General features: G+C 40.6%; 1 protein-coding gene and 1 long non-coding RNA gene across 3 annotated transcripts in view; one reads left to right on the top strand and one right to left on the bottom strand.

The window, feature by feature from the left end:
• The window catches only part of LOC103394782 (unconventional myosin-XVIIIa-like), a 22441-nt gene that overhangs the window by 3094 nt on the left and 9478 nt on the right, over window positions 1-9869 (top strand). Inside the window, 22 exon segments of the mRNA XM_025065541.1 lie at window positions 1-81; window positions 180-322; window positions 871-971; window positions 1082-1145; window positions 1293-1437; window positions 2187-2342; window positions 2866-2956; window positions 3072-3264; window positions 3440-3526; window positions 3911-4049; window positions 4614-4773; window positions 4852-5038; window positions 5445-5649; window positions 6163-6272; window positions 6671-6736; window positions 7217-7345; window positions 8074-8217; window positions 8325-8414; window positions 8695-8814; window positions 8902-9013; window positions 9337-9449; window positions 9551-9705. The exon segment at window positions 1-81 is cut by the window's left edge and continues 45 nt beyond it. Coding sequence (XP_024921309.1) covers window positions 1-81; window positions 180-322; window positions 871-971; window positions 1082-1145; window positions 1293-1437; window positions 2187-2342; window positions 2866-2956; window positions 3072-3264; window positions 3440-3526; window positions 3911-4049; window positions 4614-4773; window positions 4852-5038; window positions 5445-5649; window positions 6163-6272; window positions 6671-6736; window positions 7217-7345; window positions 8074-8217; window positions 8325-8414; window positions 8695-8814; window positions 8902-9013; window positions 9337-9449; window positions 9551-9705 — 2791 coding nt within the window.
• Window positions 1-9869, bottom strand: part of LOC107990066 (uncharacterized) — a 35045-nt gene that overhangs the window by 23951 nt on the left and 1225 nt on the right. Inside the window, exons 3-6 of one of the 2 annotated variants that reach the window (XR_003052862.1) lie at window positions 6120-7329; window positions 5429-5638; window positions 3041-3246; window positions 2237-2330 (exon numbers count right to left, since the gene is read on the bottom strand). This is a non-coding gene — a long non-coding RNA (uncharacterized LOC107990066). Of the gene's footprint in view, window positions 1-2236; window positions 2331-3040; window positions 3247-3918; window positions 4032-5428; window positions 5639-6119; window positions 7330-9869 lie in introns of those variants that run through there. The other variant, XR_003052863.1, reaches the window with a different exon arrangement.

Genomic DNA, 9869 nt, shown 5'->3' with positions numbered 1-9869 from the left:
GTAGTGGCAAGACCACCAACTGTCAGCACATCGTTCAATATCTGGTCACTGTAGCTGGGAGTGCAAACAAATCATTCTCTGGTGGGTAACAAAGGATAAAGACTGTAAATGGCAGTGCGTAAAATTATATTGTACACTGTTGGTATTTTTTCAGGTATTTTTTATGTTTTTGTCTGTAGCAGAGAAATGGCAGGCAGTCTACACAGTACTAGAGGCATTTGGAAATGCCTCTAGCTGTATAAACGGTAACGCAAGTTGCTTCTCCCATGTTGTTTCCCTGGACTTTGACCAGACAGGCCAGCTGTCTTCGGCCTCTATACAGGTACACAGGTTGATGTTCACCAAAAATAATTTTCACAGGGCCAGAAATATTCTAGACAGACAGCTTGGATATGGACAAAAAAATAGATAAAAATCACATCTGTCAGACGAATCGTTGAGCCAGGCCGCTATTGTGGCATGTGGACAAAAAAATAGATAAAAATCACATGTGTCAGACGAATCAGTGAGCTATTGTGCCATGGTCATGAGAGATCATTAGGTGTGCCGTGGAAAATTATCCAATTTCACCTAATTGGGCTTATTTATTGCATATAATTTTTTTGCTTGTCAAAGCATAAAGGTCAGAACAATTAAATAATATTCTGCTAGGTGGCAGCAGAGGGCTATGAAAACTAAAAAAAAGATAATCAGAGCTGCTGAAGATCTTTGTGAGTGTCTTTCTTCAATTCCTGCCAGTATATCAGCGTCATCTTCAACTAAACAGGCCAAGATTTAAGTCAATAATGAAGTTATTTAAACTATAAGATGATTGTATTTCAATACATATACTTTTTGTGAGATTTACTAATGTCATGTCTATTACTTCAGGCAATGCTTCTGGAGAAGACGAGGGTAACTAGGAGACCCGACGGAGAGTCTACTTTTAATGTGTTTTACTATCTTATGGCGGGAGTGGACAGCTCTCTCAGGTTGGCGACAGTAACAATCAGTAAACAGTAAACAATCGTGAGGCTCTTCACCATTTAAACAGCATCACTATGAGAGATAATAACGTTGTTGTTGTCTCTCATTTCCCCAGGACCGAACTGCACTTCAACTATTTTGCAGAAAACAATGTATTTAACATTGTTAATCTGTCAAAGGTAAGTCAAGCACACTTGTTTTCATAGTTTTCTAGAAGTCTTACCCCCTGATTAGAGAAATGCTCCTCGCTTGGTAAACAAATAACAATGTGGCTCATGCTTTAATATATGGGTAATAATGTGTTGTGTTTTTGTGCTCTGTGTTAGACTGAGGAGAAGCAATGGGCCTCACAGCAGTTCCTCAAACTTCAGGCAGCAATGAAGATGCTGGGCATCACCACTGATGAGCAGAAAGCCTTTTGGCTAATTCTTGGAGCCATCTGTCACCTAGGAGCAGCAGGAGCTACCAAATGTGAGACTGATGAATATACCGTATGATGATATTTAGAAAATATAAAGTGTGTATTATGTCACTAAAGGCTAAAACAGCAGTCACTTTAAAGATGTATTTGAACTTAATACATATTTTAGGATCGATTGATTATTTTAATTCGAAATTTGGAAACAGAAATATATTAGAACAATAGTTAATATTAATCTGTAACTGTAGAGACCTGAAATAACACAAGAGGGCAGCAATCGTTTATTGACTGCAAATACTGAATCGAGCCATGGTTATACACAGGAAGAGGATGGCCTTTTAATAGATGAGCACAGATGCTATCTAAATACTTTCTGTCAACTACCTAATTTACTTGCATTTATATAGACTCCTTATTTTGAATAAAAAAAATACTACAATATTCCTTAATCGTTTTAAGTGTTGATAAGAGGGCAAAAAGAAAAGATTGCCTTTCAGACACCCTGTAATGTACAATACTTTACTTAGTGCTTTTAATAACTACATTTAAAAAAAGTTTTTTTTCCTACAAAGAAAAAGCATTTTGACATGACGGGAAAATAAGTTCAAACCACAGCCATCAATTACCTTGTGCCTTAAGTGCACATTTTAGCAGCTGTGTTTGTGTCAGCTTGACCACAGAAATACAGTAATTCTACCCTGTCAAAAAAGAATGACTGTAACAAGGCTACCATGGCAGCTGCGCGCCGGGGAAAACTTGGCAGAGTGACTAATGGAGCCTTTTAATGTGTGTGTCTCAGCTGGCAGAAAACAATTTGCACGTCATGAGTGGGCCCAGAAGGCAGCCTACCTGCTAGGCTGCACCCTGGAAGAGCTCTCCTCCTCCGTCTTTAAGAACCAAGCCAGAAGTGGTACCTGCCGTCAGACGTCTGAAGAAAATTGCTCTGCAGATGCAGGTAGTCAAAAAACAAAAAAACTCAAACATATTTATACACAATTACACACCAGCACACACAATGTTTTTCCTTGTCTTTTCTGTCTGGCTCTAAACATACCTAATTTTCCGGACTATTAGACATTCCAGATTATAAGTCGCACCAGCCAAAAATGCATAATGAAAAAGAGAAAACATATATAAGTCTCGCTCCAGTGCCCTCTAGGGGCTATCAGTGTGAAAATAACAAACGTGTATACTTTCAGTGGTATAGGAGTAGCAGATACTGGTCCATAAGTCTAGAGTGCCATCTAGTGGCTGTCAGTGTGAAAATAACAAACGTGTATACTTTCAGTGGTATAGGAGTAGCAAATACTGGTCCATAAGTCTAGAGTGCCCTCTAGCGGCTGTCAATGTGAAAAAAACAAACGTGAAATTATATACAGTATTTTAATATATAAGTCGCAAACCAAGCCAAAGGATGAAAAATGATTATCTGCTTGTTATATCTGATTCGTTCTATGTCTGGCTACTTTCGCTGCTAGGATCCAAAGCTACAGCGATGGAGTGTCTCGAGGCCTTGGCATCAGGGCTGTACTCTGAAGTCTTCACTGTCCTAATCTCGTTCATAAACCGGTTAGTATATTATATATTTGACCCAGGATTCAAATCTAAGCCCATAGCTGATCCATAAATATCACCTCAATCATTTTGGCTTACATTTTTGTTCATGTGGTTTCATGTCCTACAGGAGCTTGAAATCCAGCCACAACTCACTGTGCTCCCTGCTCATTGTGGACACGCCAGGCTTTCAAAACCCAAGGCTGATGAGGCGTGAGTGCGGTGCGACCTTCGATGACCTCTGTCACAACTACACTCAGGAACGGCTGCAAGATCTTTTCTACCAACGCACCTTTGTTGAGGAGCTGGAGAGACACAAAGACGTGAGGAGGATTGACATATTGTCCATTTCTCTCTCCCTATTTCGGCCCTGTGTACACTTGACATTTTTCCATATTAACGATTCTATCAGTCCATCATTGCCCCAGATCTACGCACCTACGTTATTTGTCCTTCTGATCCATCAGTATACGACTGTGGTTTTTCTATCTTCTTCAGGAGAACATCGAGATTGCTTTAGAGGACACAGGACCCAGCGTGTCTCTGTCAGTGCCAGTGATAGACCAAGCCTCAAGTCAGGCACTGGTAAGATCAGTGCCACGTTTGTCGACTTAATTTCTTCTACTTTAACAGTTATGTAGAGTGAATATTTACATAATGACTTTAGACTCTAACACATTTTTATATTCATTCTTATTTTAGGTTTTAACGTTAGAAAGCTTTTTGATAAAGAAGAATTCAGAATAAATCCATCTCTTTTGTCAGTTGCACCCAAACAAAAATATGGGAATGCAGATTTCGTACAGGAAATGCAAAAAAAAAAAAAAAATTCATATTAAAATGAATCCAAATTGAATCCATATTTCTAGGAAGATTTAGAAGAAAGCTATTGAGGGAGTGAAGGATTTTTCTGGTTGAACGTCGCTGTGTGATCTTTGTATACTGTTTATTTTTACATTTGTCTGACAGGTACGTACAATTCGAACTGACGAGTCGCGCGGTCTATTATGGCTGATGGAGGAGGAGTCGGTGCAGCCCGGTGGATCGGAACAGACGCTGCTGGAACGTCTGTTTAGCTACTTTGGACCCGCTGAGAGAAAGAGTAAAGGCAAGGAGACCCATGCATGTTTACAAAACTTTTAACATATACCGTACGTAGTATATGCAGGTAACCAAATGACATAATGATAAAGTATCTGAACAGATATTAAATAACCAACATGTACTACCTTATTCAACCTTTTTAGCCTCCATCCACTTCATCTCCATTTTCCTCACCACTGCTCACTACTCTCACCACAGATTAGAATGTCAACTGCATATATCATGATTCACAGAGCCTCCTGCCTGACCTCATCTGTCAAACTTTCCATCACCGTAGCACACTTCCTCACTCCATCCTCACTATCCTTAACTGACCCGACCCGCTGAACATCTTTTAAGCTCTATCTGCTTCGGCTACTGCTACTGACTCTCAGCCACTTCGAGTCTTCTAGGCTGACAGTATGTCCCTCAGAATTCCACTTTTTCTTTGAATATATTTACAACTCTCTTCTGACCAGAGACCTGTACTGGTCCACGAACCAGGGATTGGGTGATCCCTGGTGTAGAGTATTTGTGGAACCTCTCTGTCTATGTCCATTCTCACAGCACTTTTTACATTATACATCAGGTCATGCTTTTCTTTTGAAGAGTGAAAAAGACAATCATTTTCTACTGGGGCACAGTCACGGGACAGATTGGGTCGAATACAACGTCTCTGGATGGCTTAACTACGCGAAGCAGAACATCGCTTCCACAAACGCCGTCGGCCTTCTGTACAACTCTCAAAAGTAAGTGCCACAAAGTGCTACACTGGATATCAAATCCATCAACACGTGGTGCTGATTTGGCCTGTTTTTTTTGTGCAGGAAGATCATTAGCTCACTGTTCACGAGCCGGACAGTTGGAGCCACTGCTTCGTCTGGTTCCATCGCGGGCCTTGAAGGTGCTTCCCAGCTTGGATTGCGACGGACCACTAGCATGAGAAAGACTTTCACCACAGGGGTGGCAGCCATAAAGAAAAAGTCGCCATGCATTCAGATAAAGCTTCAAGTGGTAAGGAAAGATGGAGGGGGGGGGGGCAAATAGGTTTCTAGGCTTTGTTGAAGTGCATCTAAGTGATGGAACTAAGTAATGGAAACATTTATTTTATGATTTAAAGCACAGTGCTTTAAAATGTACCTTGTGGTTGTTAAATGTGGCGGTGAGAAGTGGTGTTCTGGTCCTGATGACTCAACAGGTTTTATGCTAACTACCCTTAAAATCAACAGCTACCTCTTCAAATATATATCTTATCTTAACTTCACTCCCAAAAATATATATAATACGTTTTTTTCAACATAGTTTTATCTGCTTTTTTATACTATTATTAAAATCCCTGATTTTTTACCCATAAATATCATATAAAATAATAATAAAATAATAAAAAAAGATTAATATTTTTACTGTCATTGCTTTCCAGGATGCTCTTCTTAACATGGTCCAGAGGTCCAGGATCCACTTCATCCACTGCATATTGCCCAAGGCTGACGCCCTGAAGAATCTAACTGGATCCGAGGCTCACGGAAAAAATGGAGATCCAGGCTCAATCCAGCTGGATGCAGCGCTGCTCCGTGCTCAGCTTCGAGGCTCCAAGCTCCTGGATTCTCTCCAGATCTACAGACAAGGTGAAAGTGCTGCTGCTGCTTAGGTTATTAACACACAAGTTCTACCTGAAATTTTCTGCCATTGCAGTTTAAAAAAAAAACCTTGGATTTTCCAACAACTGGATTTAATCACCATTTTCTTAAAAGTATCTTCTTAAAAATACTTTAAGGCATATGTGTCAAACTCAAGGCCCGGGGGCCAAATGCGGCCCGCCGAGCCGTTTTGTGTGGCCCGCTTAACCTATGGAATTAAATGGTTTCTTATTACAAAGCAATGAACAATATACAATATTTGTAGCTTGAATAAATAATAATCAATTGCAGAAACATGTATAAGTCTGTGATGGAGTAGTTACATCTATACCAGTGGTCCCCGTGACCTATTATTTTAAAATATTGCACGATTATCTTTAAATAATAAAAAAGTAAATGGATATGACCGCGGCCCTTAAAGGGGACCAGGAAAGTCACCTGCCAAAATGCACACTCACTGTATACATGACACACCGCGTTTCATGGTGCCGACGTCCGCAGGTTTCCCTGTCCACATGGTGTTTTCCGAATTCCGACGACGTTTCGATGTGCTGGCACCACACCTCACCAAGAAGCTTGGACGGAATTACATAGTGAAAGATGAGAGGAGAGTAAGTAAAAAACCTTGCTATTTGTTGGAGAGAGTTAAGAGTTATGTTATGAGAACATGGTTCCATTAAAACTGACACTGATTTGTCAGTCCCTTTGTCATCAGACTTAACCTTGTTCATTGTACATCCTTCCAAGATGGAGATAATATAGTAGACATTCAACTGTTTCATGAACATGGGCATTAGAAGAAAACATAAGGAACCAAAAAATGTGTAGTAGAGGGTATTTTATCAGCTTGGCCAAAGAGTTTTGGCTGTACCATGAAACCACTCTGTCAAAAAAGCCGCTTTAAAAAAACCTAAATGTTCTTTAAATTCATCTAATTCGTCTTGTATCAAGTTCAAGAAAAAAAAAAAAACATGACAAAAAGAGTGTTTGTATGTGTGGGTTTACCAAGGTGGTGGAGGAGCTGCTGGAGTCGTTGGACTTGGAGAAGAGCAACTACCACATGGGAGTGAGCAGGGTGAGTTAGGGCGCCACACCATGAACACATGAGCCACCCCATTTGTAATATTAGTTTGGATTTACAGCCATTGTTTCTGTCTGTACACTGCCACCTGCTGACTGACTTTCCTTTCACCTTACGATTGGTCATCTTTTTCTACGTCACATCTTGCCCCGCCTGCTGAAGCTCCAGTCATAGTAACAACTCGAGAAGCTGTGATGTTTCAATGCACTCCTTCTCTTTGCTTGTAATAACAGTGTTAAGAACGTAATCACAGCTTTCTCATTTGGTCGATTCTCGGCTTCATTAGACTACTTGAATTAGCAGCTTGTTTTCTACGTACCTACATTAATGTACAGCCACAATAGCCACTTATCCTGGAGCTCAACTGAGCATCTTTTAACGATTACATCCTTGACAAATGACGTCATTTGACCCCACCCCGCCCTCTCTCTCTCTCTCTCTCTCTTTTCCCTCACTGTGTACATTTCGCCCCAGTTGTTCTTCAAAGCTGGCACCATGGCCAAGCTGGAGCAACAGAGAGATGAACACACCAAGCGTAATCTGATCCTGTTCCAATCAATCTGTCGAGGCTACCTGGCACGACAAGCCTGCAAAAAGAGAAAGGTAGGCAAGACGTCTCAATAAAATGAACAATGGTCTGTCCAAGCCATAAACAACATAAGGCCCGTGGACCGGATCAGGCCTTTTGACTAGTCTCACCCAGCTTATGACGTTGTTCCCCTTCTGATAATAGTAAAGCTGCTCACAAACAAGACATACTGTGACATATTGCTTAAGGGTTGTTGCCTCAAAGTAAGAACATTTTTGGCCCTGCTTGGGGCAGATAATCTTTCTATATGGCATTTGTATGCAGTTCAATTAGTGCCCGTTCACTCTGCTGTTGGGATAAATCTCACCAGTGCTGCGACAAACCCAACAGCGCATCTGTCAAACTAAGGCCCGGGGGCCAAATCTGGCTCGTTGTGTAATTATATTTGGCCCGCGAGATCATATTAAATGTGTACTAGAGTTGGCCTGATAGTCATATTAAATGTGTACTGGAGTTGGCCTGATAGTATATAGCCTCTATGTACTGGCAGGATTTGTAGTATTATATCTTATAGCACATACATTTGTTTTGTTGTTGGATTGTGAAAAAAAAATTTAAATTAAAAAGGAACTCGAAAGGCCATAGATAAAGAGACATAATAAGAAACAATTTTTGGTGTAAAGAGACATAATAAGAAACACATTTTGGTATTTCGGTGTTTGCACTGAAGGCTGGATAACCTCTTGATATTTTTCTATGACAGTCTAATTCTCTCTGTAATTCTTTTTCGCCGTGTGCTTAGATCCAAGATCTAGCAATTCGTTGCATCCAGAAAAACATCAAGAAAAACCGTGGTGTGAAGGGCTGGCAGTGGTGGAAGCTCTTCACGAACATTCAACCCCTCATCAAAGTCCAACTCACGGAGGAACAGATGCGAAGCAAAGACGTGAGCAGATCTCCTTGTCTGACAGATATCACTCAGCTGAACTGAGAGTAGTCAAGTCATTTTACCTGTACCGACATTTAGGGGGTTCGCTCTATTGTGTGTTTCAGGAGGAGTTGCAGCTGCAGAATGCAAAGATGGAAAAGATGGAGAAAGAGCGGAAAGAGCTAACGCTGAACACGGATAAACTGGAGAGCAGGGTGAGTCTGATTCTGGAACAGGTGTTCAAAAAGCTCAAGTATGAATACAAACATAAATAATTTATACAATACATAATACTTCTTGATAGTCAGTAATACTAATACTCACTAAGAATAAATGGGGTTAGATGGATGGATGGATGGATGGATGGATGGATAGAGCTAGATCAGTCTTTATGAATCCCTTGGGGAGTCCCTTTGTCAAATCAAGGTTTGAAGAGTTAACTTGAGGAAGTTGATTTTGACTTCACATCCAGTGTACTTTCTTGACTCTGCTCAGATTGCTGACCTACTGGCAGAACTGGCTGATGAGAGAAGTACAAGTGAGTCACTCTCACAGCTGCTGGAGACGGAGACCTTGGATAAACTTCACCTGGAAAAGGACCTAAAGGATTTACAGGCAAATCATGAAACACATTCTAAAAACATTACTCTCGAAATGTTTTGTTGTGGGTTTTTTTTTAATGGCCTTACTCGTGGATTTCAGGTGAAGTTTGATGCTGCGAAAGAACAACTAAGATCACAAGAAATGGAGTTAATGGAAGCTCGCTTGATGAAAACATCAGACCTGAACGGGGATATAGAAGACAACGATGATGGTATGTAGAGCTAGAAGCTACACATTACACACGTCTACAGAAGCATTCTTGTTCGGGTGACATTTTGGGATTAATTTGTTGTTGAATGTTCAATTTGTCATACTCACGTCTACAGAAGCATTCTTGTTCGGGCGACATTTTGGGATTAACAATATTTGTTGTTCAACTTGTCATACGATTTGCCATGATAAAATCAATGACTTCTGAGGTTTTTTAGTGACTCCATTTATGTCCACTAAGCCAGGCCTCCGTCGACGATAAGACAAAAAACAAACTTTTTTTAGAGACTTTTGTTCAGCACTAAACTCTGACCAACCGTGCAGGAGGAGAGTGGCGAATAAAGTACAACCGAGCCATTCGTAAAAAGAACCCCAGGCAGAATTTGGAGGACAAGCTGGAGACGGAGCAGCAGAGCAAGAAACAAACTGAGAGAAAGGCAAGACATTTCGTAATTAAAACGTATAAATAAATAAATGATTAAATTGCTATTTAAATAAATAATGACCGTGCGTGTGTGTGTGTGTGTGTTTGAGACAGTTCGCTGATTTGCAGGCAGAAAATGAGGACATGCAACACTCGCTGCAAAAGCTGAAGATGAAGTGTAAAAAGCTGACAACAGAGCTCCAGGACACCAAGCTCCACATACAGGGACTACAGAGTCGCAACTACGACTTGGAAAAGAAACAGAAGAAGTCAGTTTTCATTTCCTCTCCAGCCTGTCCGTCTCTCTGTCCGTCTTTCTTTTTGATCTGGCTTATGTGTCCTCATGAAGTTTCCCAATCCACATTCATGGAATCATGTTTATGTAGCTACATGACCAAACACTTAAGTTTCTTTAATCTGAATAGTGACATAT

Source organism: Cynoglossus semilaevis, chromosome 19 (assembly GCF_000523025.1).
Source record: "Cynoglossus semilaevis isolate Cse_v1.0 chromosome 19, Cse_v1.0, whole genome shotgun sequence".
Classification (NCBI taxonomy): Eukaryota; Metazoa; Chordata; class Actinopteri; order Pleuronectiformes; family Cynoglossidae; genus Cynoglossus; species Cynoglossus semilaevis.
Note: the sequence above shows the minus strand (reverse complement) of the source record. Positions and strands in the feature narration are given on the sequence as shown.